The sequence below is a fragment of the Poecile atricapillus genome, chromosome Z (genome assembly GCF_030490865.1).
Source record: "Poecile atricapillus isolate bPoeAtr1 chromosome Z, bPoeAtr1.hap1, whole genome shotgun sequence".
Classification (NCBI taxonomy): Eukaryota; Metazoa; Chordata; class Aves; order Passeriformes; family Paridae; genus Poecile; species Poecile atricapillus.
In genome coordinates, this window is record NC_081289.1 from 31,247,710 (window position 1) to 31,267,266 (window position 19,557).

Genomic DNA, 19,557 nt, shown 5'->3' on the forward strand with positions numbered 1-19,557 from the left:
TGCAGAGATTTTTTCTCAAATGTTATTCAGGTGGAGTCATTAAGTACAGAAAAGTAAAATAACTAGCCAGCACTCTTTCTGAAAGCAGGGCAAAAAGGAGCCAGATCCTCTGTTCTCTGGTTTGGTTTGCAGCATGGTCTCATAGATGTTTGCATTGGGAGTTGTGTGTGTAAATGCAAGGATAGAGGCCAAGGATACTTGTATCTTGGATATGGTATTGACTTGCATTGAATTAAATTGTAGCTGAAATCTTTTTCTGGATGGTGTGGTGTAGTGTAATGCCTTTTGCAGTTACAGTTTTAAACTGATGGTATTTTATGCTTATATGATATGAGGTACAGAGCTACCATGTTCCAGTACAGGTTCTAATGACCAAATATATTATCTGAGAATTATCTTCTAAGCAGTATGAAATACGTAAATCTTAAAGGCAGGGGTTTGGTTTTCAATATATTTCACTTGATTGTGATCTTTATTGTTTTGGTACCCAGACTGAAGGCAAAACCTCACTCTGCATGAAGTCAACTTTGAAAGGCTTTTTATAGTGTTTTTTAGATGTCTTGATCTCATTCTTTGCCTTCATATTTGTAGTTTGGTTTTTTGCATTGTTTTTGTAGTTCAAACAGCCAGAAAAATTTCTGTCCTTTCTGTCCTAAATTAAAAAAAAAAGGTTTATGGGACATTACAGTGCCATTTTAATAGTTGAGGTACTTAATTTCTTTGGAGGAAGTTGACAACTGTGTTTCTTCAGAGTTATATTAGCATATTTTTTCAAATGTTCTACCAATATTTTTTGCCTTGTGTTGTGCAGGTGAAGAACATTTGCTCTGGAATGACTGCTGTACTGAAATGGATTAATTCGAGCAATGGGAGTAATCCCTTGAAGTTTTGCCAAATTTATAATTGTAATATTCAATTGTTTGAAGATTTCATCTTATTTTTTAATGAAAAACACTGGCTTAAATAGTATCGAGTGGTTGCTCTGTTTTTAGAGTGACTTAATGTTTTCCTGGGTATCACATAACAGAATCCAAGGAAACTACCCCATAAAATAATCTATAAATACACAGTATTTTGTAGTGTTCCTCAGCCAGCTCCTAGAGAGTTCATATACAGCAAGCATGTTGCTGCTTTGGGTTATTTAAGTGTATCTTCTATGGAAGCTGTCACCTGCAATCAACTAATTTTACTGAGTGGGTCTGACTGCCTTTACAGCAGTGTAAATAAGTATTATACAGTGCAGCATGCCAATTTCTGTAATATCAGAAATTCACCTGCTTACATTCTAGATTTTCTGGAGAAATAAAGGGCTTCTCGACAACAGTTTCTTCAGCAGTTTGTTCAAAATATTTTATATTTCAAGTCCAAAAAAAAATATCAGGTTTTATTGTGTAAAAAACTGAATAATCATTAGCAGAGCCTAACATTTAGATCAGGTAAATGAATGTGCAGTAGATGATGCTGAAATATGAGTAAGTTATACGACAGTGGCGTTTGAGAAGCCTACATAAATAGTTTTAAAAGGTTGTGATGATGCATCACAAGCCTCATGAATGCGAAGCTGTTCAGAGATGAATATTTAATTTCACAAATGTAGATTTTTGACACTTTTCCATTCTCTATCAAATTGAAAATTATAAAAACTAGCCTTGTAAGTTTTCTGGAGCAAGTGTGAGGTCAAGGTGGTGGAAAAGAAACTACATTGAGTCCTGTCCTATAAAATCCAGTAGTGGATTCTCGAGACATTTAGTGAGATTTTATTATACTTGAGCCAGTCAAAAGTCAAGTTGTAGCTAGAAGTGTCAAGTGAGGTTCTCCCTCCATCCTTCTGCCGGCAGCTGTGCTCTGTGTATCCCATAGTAATCTAGTTCAAAAACCTAAACCAAAATTGCAATTCTTTTTTGTTGGGGGCTGGGGGTAAGAACCTTGAAGCCACATTTTTGGTAGAAGCAGTAAATTGTGGCAGGCACAAAAATTCATCCTTACTTAGAATATGGAACATGCCTGGGTTCAATCCCTATTCTCTACCTAAATCAGTAATCATAAATGCTAAGTCTCCAATATCTCTTATTTTGATTATAAAATCTCCACATGTGTATTTTAACTTTATTTATATGAATTTAAAATACATAGTTATATGGTTTACTTTCCAGAATGGATAGTGATTGTGGAATCAAACATTTTTTTGCAGACATAGCTCTGTCAGAGATATTTGATTTAAGGGAGAATGACACCTTGTATGGCTGGTGATTTAATTCTTTATTAAAGTGAGTTAAAGAAAATACCACTGCAAAATTTAGGCAGTGAAATCTAAAAAAAAAGCTTGGTCTCTTTGTCACAAACTAGAGATACTCATGGGACGGTAAAAAAAAATGAGTTAGTTGAGTATGTGATAATATATATTCATAAAAAGTGTTTTAAAATGCATTTACATTCCTAATGAAAACTCTTTATTTCTTTAATCCACCAGCTGACTGACGTGTGACAGTATGTCAGTTGCTGAGGCTTTGCAAAGAAATGCCAGGCAATTCTGCAGGCTCTCTGGAGCTCAGCTTAAGTAAATCCAGTTAAGTAAATCCAGCACAGGAAAGAAAGTGGTAGTGTGGGTCTTTGTTATCACAGATGGATGAGGAAAAGAAACATTGTGGATTAAATGAAAAATTGCTTAAATCAGGAGTAATTTCAGGTCAAGGTTTGTGGTTAATTTAAATTGCAATTAAGGGAAGAAGAGAACGCATCTTTAGGAAATTGTTGGGTTTAGTTAATTCCTTGGACAGGTTTCTTGGTTATGTACACTGCTGTTCTACTTGACTCTGGCAGTTTTCATAATTATGAAGTAAAAAGAAAAAACTAGTTCCACTTATGTTCAAACATATATTTATGCCACTTCACAATTGAATTATTTCAGTGGTTCATTTGAGTTGTTTTCTGGTTTTGTATGTTTGTTAGCATTGGTGTTGGCATTAATTCAAATTTAACAAAGCAATGGTACCTTACTGGGTACAGTGTTTTCTTAAAATACGTGTGTGTATTCCAAAACATTTAATGATCTATCATCTCTTAAACCACTATTAAGCCAGGCTGATTGCATTTTGAACAGTGTTTTCTTTGAACACTGTTGTATTTATTTTGGGTTATGCCAATAGTAACAGAAGTTTGAATGACAGAATGTGAGAAGTACAGGAAAATAATCCAAATTATATAAAGGGTTAGTTCTGCACTCATCAAACTTGAACATTGAGTAATACAAAAGTGCACAGTCACCATGCATTTCTTAATTTTAAACCTTGCTGAAGGTGCACACTTAAGCAAGGTGACACGGATGTGGCATTTAAAAAAAGTGGTGTGTGTTTTTATAGATAGAAAACTAATGTGTGTATGTAGATACACTATTTTAAAGGGTGTCTACTGCAAGAGTTGTTCAGGGACAATGAAAAGAAAACTGTGGGCATCCTGTACATCAGCATAATATTAATAAATATTCTCAATGAGAATGTTTTTTAACTTTTTTTTGCACTTAAAAGCTGGATTTGCATGATAGTTTAGTAGGCTGCCTAAGGAATGAAAGAGTTGAAACGGCATTCCTTGAAAGATGAGTCCAAGATTACATGGTGTTGTAGCCAAAATAAGAAGAGGATATAATAACAATTGACAAAATACAATTTTAAAGGAACCACTGAAAAGTCTCTGTTTCAGCTTTTTTTCCATACCAGTTTGTTTTATCAGTATGGAGTTACAGATTATAGGGTAGGGTGAGGAAAGAAGCTGTAGATAAATAGTAGATAAAGACCCTTATTGGAATGGTTGAGCCAGCAACAACCAACACAAGTGAAATGCCCAGGTGCTGTGGAAGTCTTGTGCTGTAAGGACAGCTGGAGTTCTGCCTGTCTGTTCTTCAGTCTCTGAGGATGACATTTGAGGACAAGTCTAAGATTAGAGTCCAAAGTACAGCATCATTTCCCCAGTGTACTGTATCAGTTTCTAGCTCAGAGGCTCACTGAACTAGGCAAGTCTCTGTGTGGTTAGTAACCCTGAGCATGAGACCTTGCTTAGTCTCCCTTTGAGTCATGCAAGTTTGGGTAGTTTTAACATCCTGTGGTGGGAGTTCCCACAGAAGAATCATTCAGTGTGCCGTATGCAACCTGCCATGGCTGGCTTTTTCACTCTCGTGCTGATGGAGGTGGTGGATGCAGTGCATCCCCTGGTACCCTCCGCTGAGTCTGTGGGTTGTATCATGCTTCTGCTGTTGTAATCTAGTTGAGAGAGGAAGACCAGATTTGTGCATGATCTCAAAATGCAGTAGATCCACTTGAACAGTGAATTTTTTAATGTTTTTTTATGTACCTTTTAATTTCCATCACTCATTTTGCCTGTTGCTGAATATTAAACCAACAGCAGCATGTGGTTACTGAGTTTATTTACCAAGTACAGTGACACTTAAGTGATGTTTGTGAGTTTTATATAGGGGAAACATTTTTTAAAGACAAACCTATAATCACAGAAATAAAATTATAAGTAGCTTTTATAGATATGTGTAGTAAAGGCATATAAATTTTACAGTTTAGATGTATTATATTCAAGGCCAGACAGTTGACTAAACTTGCATTTTGTAACTGCAGTGTTGTACTTTAAATATAATGAATCAGTATATTAATAATTCTGGAAAAAATGAAGTGAATTAAATGAAATTGTAACTTTAAAAGAAATACTTGTGAGTCTTTAGAGAGAGAGAGAGAGTTACGTAGTCTTTTCAAAAGCACTTTATTTAACTCTTGTATCTCATAAATGCATGAAAACTGTAATAAACAGTCTTATAAATTAATTTCCAGCAAGAGTTTGCTTGATCATTTTCAATATTTTTTCCAGCTCTTGGCTGTTACTGTCACAATTTCAGGGAGGAGGTAACACAGTGCAGAATTAATGTCTTTAGAAGCTCCTAGCAGACAGCAATGCACACTGAATAGTTTATAACAAATATACTTTCCAAAATGTTAGCCTTTGTGTTATACCATCATATGCCATATAGTCCCTCCTTTTTGTAAATTAACGTGTATCAGGATTTTAAACCCCTGTTTATAAACGAGTAGTATTAATACTTGTCTTAGTCAGAAATCCAGTGTCATGTGAGTGTTTTCGTACTTCATTGTCTGCCAGTAGTTATGCCTGTCCTACTACATGACCTAAATTATCGTTGCAAAATTTTATAATGAGCTCCAATGGGCTACAATTTAGTACAGTACTTAGGACAGTGAAGGAAGGCAGTAGTTGCCTATGATGACAAAAGTTATTTCTGTATAATTGGATCTTATAATCAGTCATATATCTTTCATTTTTTTATAAATTTACTTATTAATGTGGTCTGTTTTTATCCTTATATTTGAGCTGAACTTTGCGTGTTAGGATAATTTAGGAATTTTCTTTTAAACTATAAATACACACAAATTTACCAGCATCATGAGGAAAACAGATTTTTTCAATAATATCTCTGTGCATTACACTGTCATGTTAGTAATGAACATAAAACTCAATCTCTACATAGACATTCAGTGTATTCATAAATTCTAGCCTCTTTTACATACTGAACAGTTCATGAAGGTGGATTGCTTTCAGCATGAGGAGACAAAAGCCGTAACATATACGGTACTATTCATTTATTCATCACTGCATGTAAACTTAGTGTGAGGTGTTTAGGCTAGAAATTTAATCGAATTCAAATCAAATTAGCAAGAAAGTTGGAAAGCAAAAAGCAGTTTTTTAACTTACCGAAAGCAGTGGTTGTGCTGAATGTGAAACTGTTCCCTGTCATGTGGAAATAGTTACAGATTCTGTTAAAAACTGATGAGGAATTTGCTGCCTGCTGCCCTAGGATAAATCTGTTGTTAAAGGCATGCAACAAGGAAGCTGGTACCACTCTTAAGTCAAAAGGGTGATGCAAACTATTAGAAGAGAAATAAGCATTTGAGACAAGATATGCAGAGGTTTGAGGACCCTGTTCATACTTTACAAACATATACACAGATGTATGGTGTATTTTTTCCTGGTGTTCACCCACTCTGACGCTGTGTTTATGAAGGATGCTAATGAAAGGATGCAGGCAGGTTTTTAACAGTGCTGACATGTCTTTTCTGTTTTCGGCCTGCAGCATGGTTTTTTTCCCCCAGGGCTTTTATTTTTTTCCCTGCAGCAGCTGAATTAATGTTTTTTGGGTTTTTGTCTCACTGTGTTATTCATGTTTACATGCAAAAATTCCTTGCATAATTATTTCTTAAGGTCATTGACTTGTCTTTGGGTAATTCTGTCTGTGTACTTCTGTCCCTGCTTCAGAGTAATCATAGTAATGTATCTAGAAGGTTTTCGTATGGGGGGGGGGGGGGGAGAGTGTTCCATTCAGGATCCTGTTTTCCTTAGGTTATTAGGTGTTTGTTCCTGTTCCTTTCCTTTACCATTGAAATTCTGATTTCATATAATATGTACTCCTAGCTATATTTTTCTTACTCCCATGGAAGGGAAAGGAAAATTTTGGGATCCCTTCATGTGGGTATATAATAAGGTGGAGTGATGGAATAGCATCCCAGACTGCTCCCTGTCCCAGGAGGCAGGAGTGAAGCTCTGAGCACACCCTGGGAGCAGTGGCTCCAGTGGGTGCTGCTGCATACGGTAGCACTCACACTGTGCTTGCTCAGTGTGTGGCTGCTGCCTTTTCTCTCTTCTGTAATAATACCAAATAATGAATCTGTAATGTTAATAAGAATCAAATAATGGAAAAGTAAAATTACTTGAATCTCAACTGTTCTTTAGGCATAGCTTCTGTTCTTAGGCAGAACAGAAAAATAAAAACCTGTATAGGGAGTGTTTTCATGCAGCTGCCAGATGACTCTGGTCTCATTTTCTGAAGTGAGGGTATTTCTTTCATCTTTATTTTCTTGTATGAATTACTTCTTTGGTGGTTCTGCTAAGTCCACTTTTGTGACAGTCAGTGCAGATGGGCATCTATTCTGCTTCTTTTGGGGGTTAAAAAAAACCCTCATCTTTTCAGAGGTAGCCTGCTTCTAAGACCATGTCTGTCCTGGAGGGCTAGTCCGTGTGTGAAGAGTCAGGTTGCTGAGGGAGCATGAACACCCAAATTCTGCTCACACTTGTAAATAAGATGGAAAAATTTCTAACGTTTCATTCTTTTAGAAAGTGCTTATCGATGATAATAACTTTTTTTTAAAATCTCTGTGAACCATCTGAAACACAATCTAGTAGAAAGCCAAAATGAAAAATTGAATGCTAAATTTTTCTGATAGCCTGTAAGTTAATAACCTTAATTATGGCATGACAGCTCTGTGAGGTATAGACAGGTGTGTTTACTTCTAAAGATCTCCAGTGGCAAGGCTTTGGTACTGGTGACCCACAAGAATTTTGAGAGGGAGAATATTTTTGAAGGCTTATAGCTGAATTTGCTCATCACAATTGATCAGCTGTCCTGTTTAAAAATAAAGATGAAGCATTGTGCAGTAAGACAGAAGAAAATAATTACAATGCTCTGGTTTTATCAACGTTCTAAGATTTTAAGTCTATTCAGGGCATTTACTCATCCAGCAGCAGAGTTACAGGATTTAGTAAAATTAAATTTAGGTAACACTTAATGCCATGTTTTGTACTTGTTTGTTAATAGAGAAATGGCCGTAGTATGGTGGTCTGCTGTTAGCATGAAAGATAATTTTACCAGACTGGTGATTTCCTGTTTACTAACTCTTTTTTTTTTCTTTCTTTTTTTCTTCTGGCATGTTCCTGACAATCCTCCTTGCTTGTGGCAATGAATATTTTGATCCCTGTGAACTGTAGAGCCTATTGTGAAGAATGGCAGGCCTCCAACGTCTCACAGCATGCACTCATTTCTCCACCAATACACAGGATCTTTCAAGAAGCCCCCTTTACGGAGACCACACAGCGTCATAGGGGGCAGCCTCGGCTCTTTCATGGCAATGCCCAGAAATGGGAGCAGATTAGGTAATTTTCTACACTGTTTGTTTAAATTAATTTTTTCTGTGAAAAATAATGTTGGTATTGATTCGTAACAAGAGGTACAGATACTCTAATGCTTTAATAAATCTCTGAGCATGCAGTAATTTTTTTCTGGAGGTCGAGAAATTTGTTCTTAAGGCACTGAATGTCTCTTCAGATTTTCAGGAAGAAAGCAATTAGAAGAACACACAGAAATCACCCATGATTTTTTTACAAGTTTAAAAGTAACAAAATATTCTTTCTTAATACTTTGCAAGTAGCCCCTGTATCCATCTCAGTTAAGCATTGTCAAGAAATACAATAAATGTAATATGAAAAAACAGAGGATAATCATGCTATATGCAGAATTTTTAAGAGAACTTCTGTATTACTTCTCACTATTATAGAGAAAAAAAAATTAAATTAAGGCCACTCAACTATAATTATCTTTTTGTTGTGGTCCTGAGCTATATTTGCGCTTCTGTGAAGCAAATAAGTTATGAAATATTTTTTCTTCAAGTAATTTGTCATCTTGCTGCCTCCAGTCACCATTAATGTTTTATCCTGCTTTTATGTTATTTTAAATTACGTTTCATTAATTGATACTGAAAAATGAGAGCAAGTCACAGCTTAATTAGAGTTTTATTATTTTTTCAGTCTCCTGCCCTCCTTTAGAAGTGTGATAAACTGATCTTCGAGATAGTCAAACCACTTCTATCCTCCTCTGGTGTAATACCATTCATCATGTTCAAAAACTTGTCGTTTTACTCCTTGAATTACCATTCCAACTGATAAAAGACTTATATCTTTTTGAATTTACTCTAGCAGCTGTTGCTATCACACTAGAAAATGGGTTTTAGTGTGCCAGTTTGACTGCTGTATCAATTTCTGACTTCACTCAAGTCCTGTACGCAGTATTTGCTTTTTCATTTTTACCAAGCCAAGCTTTAGTTAAGTTGCCAAGAATCTAACAGATTCTAATAGAGTTTTTTAAAAAATTAATTGTGTAGTTAAAGAAATCTGTGTTTATTTGAATATGTAGTCTTTATGGATTATTTTTCAAACTAGGTATATGTAAACTAAGTACAGGAGCAGCAAAAATGTTTTTTAAATTTGCAAATGTACTGTAAATGCCTGTACTCTCTAATTTGTGTTTTACCTTTAACAACAATTTGTAATTTTTTAAGTAGTACGGAATAGATGTATGTACAGAGTGTGTCATGGAATCATAGAATGAATGGTTTGGGTTGGAAGGGACCTCAAAGAGCATCTTGTTCCAACCTCCCTATTGTAGGCAGGAACACCTTCCACTGGGCCTAGTTGGTCTGTATGTCTATGTTAAACACCTGTTCTTGCTTTGGATACGATAACGCCTTTTTTTAAACTCCTTACTTGATTAAAATACAAGCTACTTGTGCATGTTATCTAGCGGTAAAAAACAGGAGTATAAGTACGTGCAATCAGAATTTCTCTTTCTGCTCCTTTTTCACATCTTTCTTTCTTTAGTTCCTGCCATATGAGAATGGTTATTACTCATCAGGAAGCTGAGGTTTTCCCTGTTGGGATAATGACATCAGAAACAAAATAGTCAAATATGCTACACTGCATGAGACTTTCCTGTGCTTTCTTCATCCACCCTCTTTACAGTTTTTCCTCTATTTCATAGGCAGAAAAGTGGTGTCAGAAAGATATGCTTGAAATACCACAAAATCATGGCAGGTGAAGGATGGTTGTTAAAGGAAACCAGATTAAATTGAGACCTGCCACAAGTGCATCTTCATGCCTCCTTTATTTGAATGAGACTACCACTATAAAAACTGAGAAGCCTAGGAGGGTTTCGGAGTTTCGTTTGCTTTTTGAATATTGAACTTGAGTTTCTGCAGTTATCATAATCTGTAGAATCCCAAGATACTTTAAAAAGAATTTCTGCTTGCAAATGCTCTGTTACCTTTATGTTTCGTAAAATACTGTGTAAGGGAAAAATTTTTGAGCTGTACCTTTTTTAAAATTTCTTAGCAATTTTTAAATTTAGTGTTCAGTTATCAGGATGATTTTAAATAATGGAGGTGATTCTCAGACCAGACTGTGAAACTACTGAGTGTTTAGCTGATAGATTTTTTTTTAGTTCACTTGTATCTGTACAGCTTCTGCAGTCTTGCACCTCTGGAAACATTTAGCTGCTGCAGTCCCTGATGAAGCCAGAGCTAATAAACCTTTTTTGGACCTGACCTGTCTGAATGCAGAATGAATCTGATTGTCCTTGTTCCCTGCTTATATTAATGTCACTTCTGGAGAGACTCCTGGAACGTGCAGAGCTAACTGAAGCTGGCCCTGATGGTGAATTGCAGTAACAGCCAGGAGAGAGTTAATCCTGGCTTTCGCTTGTTGTGTTGATTCAGTTATGAAGAAGTTTTGTTTCATTGTCATAAATATTATTTGAAAGGAATGATGTTTCCATACAGCTTTCCTAGCTCAGTAAAGAATGGCAAAGGCAATTTCTCTCTATGGCCTTCCTCAGTTCAAAGTATATTATCACTGAAATTAATTGTGCAATGTAGCCACTTCGTAGAAAAGTAAGCTTTGGAAAGTGCACCTTGGAAGAAATCCGTTATGCAAGTCACATGATTATTTTTGTAATAATTTGAAATAAGGTGGAAAGATCATGCAGTCTGACTTAGTACGAATTAGTGACTTCGATTATAGCTTACTTGGAGGAGTTCTCATTTGCTGCACCATAGGTTCCCTGTATTAATTTCCTCTGTTGTGTGTTCCTCGCAGCTGAAATGAGGACAGCCTTTTCCTTTTAATGTACTTCTATAGTTTCCCTGTTATTGTGTAGTCATTTACATCTAGCTTTTCATTACATGACCATTCTGGATATTTAATAAGATATACAGAGTACATTAAAATAAACATCTGTGTAAGGGAGTGGCTTGATATTGCAGCGAAAACATTTCAATACATTATTGAATGATTAAAACCTCTGAAGACTATGCAAGCAAGCTTTCATGCAGGTAAACTTGTCTACAGAAAGGCTTAGAGAAATTAGTGAAATATTTGCATGGTTTTCATGATTGCTTATTTAAACATCATTGTGCACCTGTGTAAAAATGATTAAAATGTCTGGGTTAATGCCTTAGTCTGGGGTTTATGCCATTAAAATAATGAACGTAAGGCTCTACTAATGCCTTTTTAATTGAATCAAATAGAAAGATGTATTTATATCAGATGATAACACAGTCGTTTTTAAAAAGCTTAAAATTATATCTGTTTAGAAAATAATTAAAACATCTGCAAACCCTTATAGATAGGAGCATTTGGATATTTAGCACATTGGAAATGCATGTGCTTAATAATACAGTTTTGGTTGCTCCAGCCAGTATCCTACATAAACCCTTTTGGTTCTGGATATATAGCTTATCCAGACTTACCAGAATTAATCATATCACAGAGGTATTCAAATCATCATCTTATATAAGTCTAAAATATTTCATTTTTAGACTTGAATGGTACACACCCTCTTTGTCTTCACATTCCTGATTTATTATCTTCATAAAACAGAATCTCCTCACAACTGCATTATCTGTCCCATATATATAGGTTTGTGTTACTAGTTCTTCAAACAGTGCTTATTTGTGTGTTTTTTATAGGTTATCTTCATAGAAGAAGAATTATCTTTGTCAACTAGAGTGCCTCTATGTAGTTCTGAGCATTGCATTTCCAATTGTCTTTTTTTACTAGTAATTTCATAATACAAATGCCTTTGTGAATTAAATGTGAAAAATACGACAGTATCAATCCCATAATTATTTAATTTAAAGTATCAGTCTCTCTGAAAAAGAAACTATGTAATTGCACCATGTCTAAAAATGCAGTACTAGTTTAATTTTGTTGGGTTTTATTTTGTGGGATTACTGAGATAGCTGTCCCTTGCCTAGCTGCCATAAAGAAAATAGACTTTGGGTCCAAACCAATGGACTTATTCTAACATGAGGATAAATAGATTGGGGAACAATTGTCAGTAGCTGTTACACTTCATTTTACTAACAGAATCTCAAGAGCTGTAATTGCTAAATTAGATTACATTACTTCTCAGAAAAGTATTTAAAAAGAGAGTTTTTATTAAAGAACCAATATGGTGAGTGTGCTATTATACCAGATATAACAGTGCTGGCATAACAGCTTTGCTGCAAGTAGTGTTTTGAATAATGCTTTTATATTACTAAAAATAATTTTCCACAGTTTGTTAGAAATTTTTTAAAAGATAGCTGTCAAGTCACCACAGAGAATAAGACATTTCTTAGTGACTTAGCAAGAGAGTCACATTTTTTCTCCTTAGCTTCAAAACTAAGGCTGATCTTTAGGAACTGCTTTCTGGAAGTCTTTTCCTGTGGTTCAAATTGCCATGCCTTTAGAAGCACTGATGAGTATTTAGCTTGTTTGAAATCAGAAGTTTGCTCATTATATAAGGAGTGCAGGTTAATTTTTATTTTTTTTTTAATTTAGTCCAAATCTGAGCATGATTTGCAGGGAAAATTCTGATTCAGTGTGGGTTTGTAATAGAAATCTAATATAAATCTGCATCACTGCTGGAAAATTTGCTTTGTGTGAGATGTATGCTTTGTTTGTGTTTAATTACAGTATTTTGAGTTAAAATATGTGTTGCTAATAGCTTACAAATTAATCTTTCTTTTTCTATCCATTCTGTTTGCCATAAAAGGAAATTGTTTGTACTGAGGAAGAATTTATTCCTTTGAAGTGTGCATGATTCTATGTGAGCCAAGCTAGACAAATATTTTAGAAGATCTGCAGATAACGAAACATTGCCCTAATGGCTTTTTTTTTCCCTAGAAAAATCCAATTTTCTTGCTTGTTAATGGTGGTGAAACTTGCAGTTTCTCTTTTGGTTTCGTGGGGCTTTTTTAAGTTGCTGTAATGCTTTGCAAATGTTAAATATTTTCAAGTGTATTGGTGGTAAGGCTGAATTGATCTCTGTGTGTTTTGCTAGTATTAGCATTTTTTAGGGATAGAGTTCTGGTTGTTTAGAGTTTTTAGTTGTTCCTCAGCTTCTCTTATACCTTGTAGAAGATAACGATTAATAGTAAGGATCAGGAGCCAGCAGAGAAACTGGTGTCTTTTGAAGCACTTATTATATATGTATAGGCATTTAATCTCTGGAGTAATTTTGGAGTTCAGGTATTTCAAAGCTGATGATGGAGCCTTACTCATAGTGAATTTCTTGTATGACCAATTTCCTGTGTGTCCTCTTGCAAATCATTTGGCTCTTTATGCTATAATGACACTGCTTTGATTTTCTTTTGTTCACTACACTGTATCTCCAAAGTCTGAAAAATTCTTTGGTGCTTAAAAGCAATATATCTATGTATATGTATATATAATATACATAAGCTTGCATGTGCATGAATCTTAAGGATTGTTTAAAAATAAAGTTTCAGTTGACGTGAAGATCCCGTATCACATAACTCAAGCAGTTAGGGAAATTCCTCCGTAAGGTTACAAATTTCACTTAATGGCTCTGACTTCACACATGGGTGCCAGGGGATTTTATATTTGAAGCTTCTATTTTGTCATTTCTGAAAATACTACTATGCCTCTTGGTAGGACTTTTAGGCTTCCTGAAGATACATTTAGGTTACCAGAATCCAGTAATCTGCTTTGAAAATGTTAATTATTCTCAGTAATGTTGTATATCCAAGACCACCTAAAAGAGAAGTGGTACTGAGAGCTTTTAGCAACTGAAGCTGGGAGGGGGAGCTGGCTTTTGGGAATTACAGATGAGATTAGAATGTCTGTCTTTCGTTTTGGAAAACTGAGTTCTGCTGCATTTCAAATAAGTTTGCATAGAATTCCTATAAAATAATCCTGCTCATTTTGTGGTTATTACTGAACCATAAAAAGTATGTATCAAGACTGCCATGGCTGTGATGAGTCTTTGACTTTGCTGTGTAAGTCGTTGCACAGTAATCATTCAGTTCTTTTCCATCTATACAGAAGAGCTGTTTGATGCATTGCTGTTTAACTATTTTCAATTCTTTGGATTATTTTTAAGATATTGTTCATGAAAATTTGAAAATGGGGTCGGATGGGGAAAGTGACCAAGCTTCTGGAACGTCATCTGATGAAGTTCAGTCTCCCACAGGAGTTTGTCTCAGAAACCGGATACACAGACGAATCTCAATGGAGGTAATTCACTTCTCATATACGGATCATTTAAATTGTTAGGAGAGTTGGGGGTTGCTTTAATTGTTTGTTGTAACTGGTTGTTTTCTCAATTAACTGTAACCAACCATTCTGCCATATATTTCATGCAGAGAGCATTATTTCAATACTATTTAAATTTGTCTCCATTTGTCACACCGAATGATGGTTATCTTGCACTGTTTATGAGCTGTTAATTTTGAAAATCTAAATATGTTTTGGAACTTGAATTTTTGGGAGGAATTTCATAAGTGTAGCATTTGAATAGCTTTCTGTTCCATTGTGTGCAAGCCAGTGAATGTGTTCAAGAAGATACATGGTTTAGACATTTTTTACTTAAAAATGTTTTCTAGTCTTTGCAAAACTAATGCTGCAGCAGCAGCGATGGTCCTCACTGCTTCAGCCTTTTCCTCTCTTCCTGTTTTTTTTTTCATGAACGGAACTTTACAGGATGGTAAACAAAAGGAGGAAAAGTACCTTATGAATAACTGTGCACATAATTTCCTTTATTTATGGGTCTCATTATGAATACTAGCCACCCTTGTGCTTGCTTTGTTGTCATTTCCCTTGGTGAACTAAAACAGAACACTTCCCTTTTTCTAGTGTACAAAAGTTACAGTTAAAATGATGTCTTTGTTACAGAAGCCTGTAGAATTTTGTAGTTGCTGCTTTATAGTATACATAGCAATAAGCATAGCTGTAGAATTTTGAATGTTCATTCAAGGCCTCATATAAAATACTGGATTGGGAAACTGATTTGGCTAAGTTACAGTACGGTGTACATGCCCAAAATTTTTTATTTGTGAGGCATTTTGTTATGCTTGGAATTCCAAGACTCCAAGCATGTAGTTGCAGATATAATTTCAAAAGTGTGAATTAGCTGTATTAATTGTTTAGGTAGTTTCTTGCACCTGGGAGGTTTTGTATTCAAATTCTTTAACTTCTGTGTTATTTGATCTAAGACCTTTGTTCTCCTGGCATTGCTTGCTGAAGTTTACTTGGGAGAACAAAGGTGTATTTATTGGTTTATGCAGGATACTTAAATTAGGGAAAAAATTCATTGTGAAAACCTGCTTATAAGAATGTATGCTGGAGAAACTAAAAATCAAGGAAATTATTTTAAAGGATTATTTACTTTTTGTTCATTGTCTGTTTCTTCTTCATTTTGTAATGCATATTTTGAAGGAGAAAGAAACAAAGAAATTAATGATTCGTAATGAAATTAAGAAACTGAAATGGAAATCTGTCAAGTCTTCCAGAGAGGGCTAAGAACCATTGAAGGATTCTCTTTTGTATTAGAATTCAAGAACTCTAAAAGAAATTAGTAAATACCTCAGGAATAGTAAAAGTCAGGAAATTCTGTGTAATCTTTCAGAAGGTTTTTGTTTTTTTTTCAAATAAAAGCATCTTTTCATTTGCCTCTTCAATTGTAAAACAATTCTAATATTATTGTCTAAGAGGCTTTGGGAAGCTTTTAAGTTTTGTTTATGCAATGCTAATTTTCTCACTTTCCTCCAAATTCCGAATGCTTGCTTCTGACTGTTGAAATTAACATTATTTCTTCATTGACTTGCTCAGATAGTGAAAGAACAAACGGTTTTTTGGCATCTATTCCTGTATATTCTGTGAGAATTGTAATGTTTCCCTCAAATCACCATAGTATTGATACGGTGACTTTTCTTGTAAGATTCCATGCTGATGTATGCAGTCTTAATTTTGAATTTTAAGAACGGGAGATGTTTTTGGTGGACTTCAGTTTGCTTTTTAGAAGTACTTTGTAGCAGATTAGGTTAGACTTGTACCTGTTTGTGCATTCCAGAGGGAGGAAAATACAACAATCTCATAGCTTTGGTTAAAACACCTTTCTAATGATAATCTTTTCAGTCAACTTTCTCATTTCCTAAAGAAAAAGGCTTTAGGTAATTACATTGTTTGTCTGTCTTTTCCTCCTTCTGTTTATCCCAATGGGCGTTTTCTGTCAGATTTGACAAATGGCTAGAAATCTCAGATTCAAATTCTCTATTTCTGTGGAAAAAGCTCTGCATAGGGACACCTTGCTAATGTATCCACTTCTAGTTAAAAACCACAATATCCACTTATGAGTTGAGCTGCAAAATATAAGTCCACAGAAAACCCAGTTTTACTCCTTTTGCTCTTTGTGGAATGGGATCACTTGCTTCCTTGACCTTTGAGAGAACCGAATCAAGTTTTCTTTCCTCTTGTAAAGAGCTGTGCCTGTATGCCTTGTGGGATTTGTGCCATGGAGTTGGCTGATTCAGTAGTAACATTGTGACTATATAAAGAGAAAGAAGCAATCTATGTCAAGATGTCAGTTTCTATTATTTCAGTTTTATTTTGATGGCTGGTGGGGATCTGTTGTCTCTAGACAATTGGGTGGCCTGAGGAATACTCCCTTTATGGCCATTTAGGATGAGTTATAGCTGTGTGCTATACATCACAGGTTGGAGTAAATTAGTACGTGTGTGACAGAGTATTTTTGCAGTAGTCTGCTGAAGTCATCAGCCCTTGCTGAAATCCATTGTAGAATGTATTTAATTATTAAACACACACAGTTGGATGATGTGATAAAGCAATATTCCTTATTCCTCCTCCCTGAGATAAATGTGCCTGTCACACTGTGGATGTGTCTTTTCTTGTGTTTAGTTTGACCAATATTCTCTGTATTTATAGTGGCTTTGTACATAATTTCTTGGTTATGTATATTTGGTTCTTTCTGCTGAATTTACAGAAGTCCTAATTCATTTTGGAGGTAATTAATCAGGTAAAGTTGAAACCTTGACACGGTCTTTTTTACTTAGAGGAGTTTTGTATTTATAACCAAATTTTTTATCCTCAGCTTGAACTTCCTCTAAAATTCTGAAAATTAGCAACCCAACCATATTTTATTAAATGCTTGCTAAAAAAATGCATACTGTACTCAAAGTGCTAATTAGCAAGCAAAAAAAAAAAAAAAGTGCAGCATTATTATTCCTGACATGTATTGTCCATTAGAATACACTGATTTTTAGTGCCCATCTCCACTGCAGTTAAATAATGCATAGCTACAAATAAAAGTTGTCAAAGAGCAGATATATTCTCTGCTGCAGAATATATGAAAGATTCTGTTGGGTAATAAAACTTGATCTTTGTAAAATTTTTACATAGAAAAATACAAAATAGACAGTGGAGAGAGAAATCAAAAATGTGTTTGTTATAGCACAATCTCCATAGCAATAGAAAGCTGAAATTTCATAACCTTAAATTGTCCTTCTTTAGATAGAAAATCATCATACTGCAGTGTAACCTAAATATGAAACGTTTTAAATAAGAAGTGGTGATAGTGCAATGAAAAAGAATCCTGCTCAGCAGTGAAAAGTCTGTTGGGGTGAAAACTTTCCATGCACAGTAGCAGCCATGGAAATGCCAGCTTTCAGTCTGTCATTTCCACCGCCCCCATTCCCCCATCAGTTATAATTTAGGCCAGCATGACAGGGAGAAGATAATGTGGTTGCTTCTGAATTCGACAACGCTGCAGTTGTGGTTTAAGATTGGGGTTTTTTTAATGATTGTTCCTTCTTATCATGTGCTTAGAAGACAAAGAGAAAATACCAGAGTCTCATTGTGTTGCCTAGATAAAGTTTATTTTGCTTGTAATCCACAGGCTACAAATTGTTGGTAAAGCAGTTGCTTTTTCTTTCTCCTTCCTTCCACTCGTTCAGGCAGGAGCCATGCTGACAGTAGGTGTGAGCATCTATTGTGTGAAGTTTGGCTTCAAACAGCTGTTAGGTTTTAATTAAAATGTCTTCTATTCTCATGCTAATATTAATGATTATTTACTGAGTCAGTAAAACGACTTATCAAACAAAACAGATGGAATAATTTTTAAGTATCAGCGATACAGCTTAAGAACGTCTACACATATATGGCTGTTTTAAGTGCAGGTGCTTTCGACATGCAGTGGAAAACACTTCTTCCAGATCATGGAACTATAGCTTAAAGCATTTTTAGTTTGATTTTGCTGGAAAAGAAGTAATGCATTAATACAAATAAAGAAGTAATGCATTAATATAAATTCATGTTACAAGCTGTAAGTATTCACTGGGGGCCCTTTGCCCATGCACTGGATAGTTGAGTGCATCATTAAGAGCTGTGGTGGATAAAAAATAAGGAGAAACAGTCTGTGCAAATTGAAACATCTGTTTCCCTTTCCCAGAAGTCCAAGGTCTGTTAGCTGTCTTAGCATGTGAACTGGCAGAGGGCCATAACCCACTGTTCACCAGCCTGTTTCCCAGATATTTTATCCTGAGAAACAGTTCTTATCCATCTGACTGTCACATTAGTGACAGAAGTGTGTTCCAGATCAGACTGCTCCTACCACACTGCTATAGGGTATAATTCTCCCCTGGGAGGATTAGCTGTAGGGTTAGTACTTGTAGCTGAACAGAAGGAAATAAGAAGGCTACAAATTGATGCTGTAGGCAGGTGTGTATTGTGATGGTCACCTTCCAGAAGTAAGAATGTAGATGAAAAATAAGTTTTTTGTGAGCTTCACTCTTTACCGGGGTGTAACTGCATAGGGGGTGTTGACAAACAGTAACTCAACATGCTATTGGTCCACCTGGGCAAGTGTACCTTCTCCTAAGAAAAATACACAAAATTAAGTGATGTTTCAGCTGATAGAAGTGTTAAGAATTTGTTCATAGGTTTCAGATCAGAATGTGGTTCATAGGTCTGCGTTTTCATGTGCATATAGGGCACTCTCAGCTCCATTCAATTGTTTAAATGCTTGAACAGCAGACTGGATGCAGTATTGACCCAGGCTTTTGGTCATGGGCAGTACAGTATTTTCTTCTGCCATTAGTTTTGGAACCAGGAAGCCACTTTATCCAAGACAGCCTGAGCATTCAGCCCAAAGTATCTTGCCATCCAGGAGGCTTCCTTGTATACCAAGCAGGCAATACTACCTGGGGCCTTCTCTGAGCAAAGTTTCCTCCGTCCCGCTTCCTTCTGTGCTTGGCAGCTACAGAACTCTCTCTGCCATATTTACTGAGTGTTGTCTATGACTCCTGAGAAAATGGTAGCTTTTTTTCTGATTGTCAGTTCTATGAATCTAAGCACATGATCACCTACCAGAAGATTTCAGTACTAGACAGAAAAAAAAAAATTGAAGCTGTGTACAATGAAGATTTTTTATTTTCAGTGGTCACTATACTATCTCCATTCAGTCACACTGATCTCATTTTTCTCAATCTTTTTCAAGGTTACACTAGAAAATGTGTTACCATTTTTATAAACTCACACTTTCATGTTTCCATGGCCCTTGGTGATTTCAAAAGCCCCCTTCTAAAA

General features: G+C 35.5%; 1 protein-coding gene across 3 annotated transcripts in view; it reads left to right on the forward strand.

The window, feature by feature from the left end:
- LOC131592620 (cyclin-dependent kinase 17) overlaps nt 1-19,557 on the forward strand; it is a 91,873-nt gene that overhangs the window by 42,937 nt on the left and 29,379 nt on the right. For all 3 annotated transcript variants that reach the window (XM_058864232.1, XM_058864234.1, XM_058864233.1), the window contains 2 exons: nt 7,831-7,995; nt 14,060-14,193. In XM_058864232.1, coding sequence (XP_058720215.1) covers nt 7,831-7,995; nt 14,060-14,193 — 299 coding nt within the window. The remainder of the gene's footprint in view (nt 1-7,830; nt 7,996-14,059; nt 14,194-19,557) is intronic.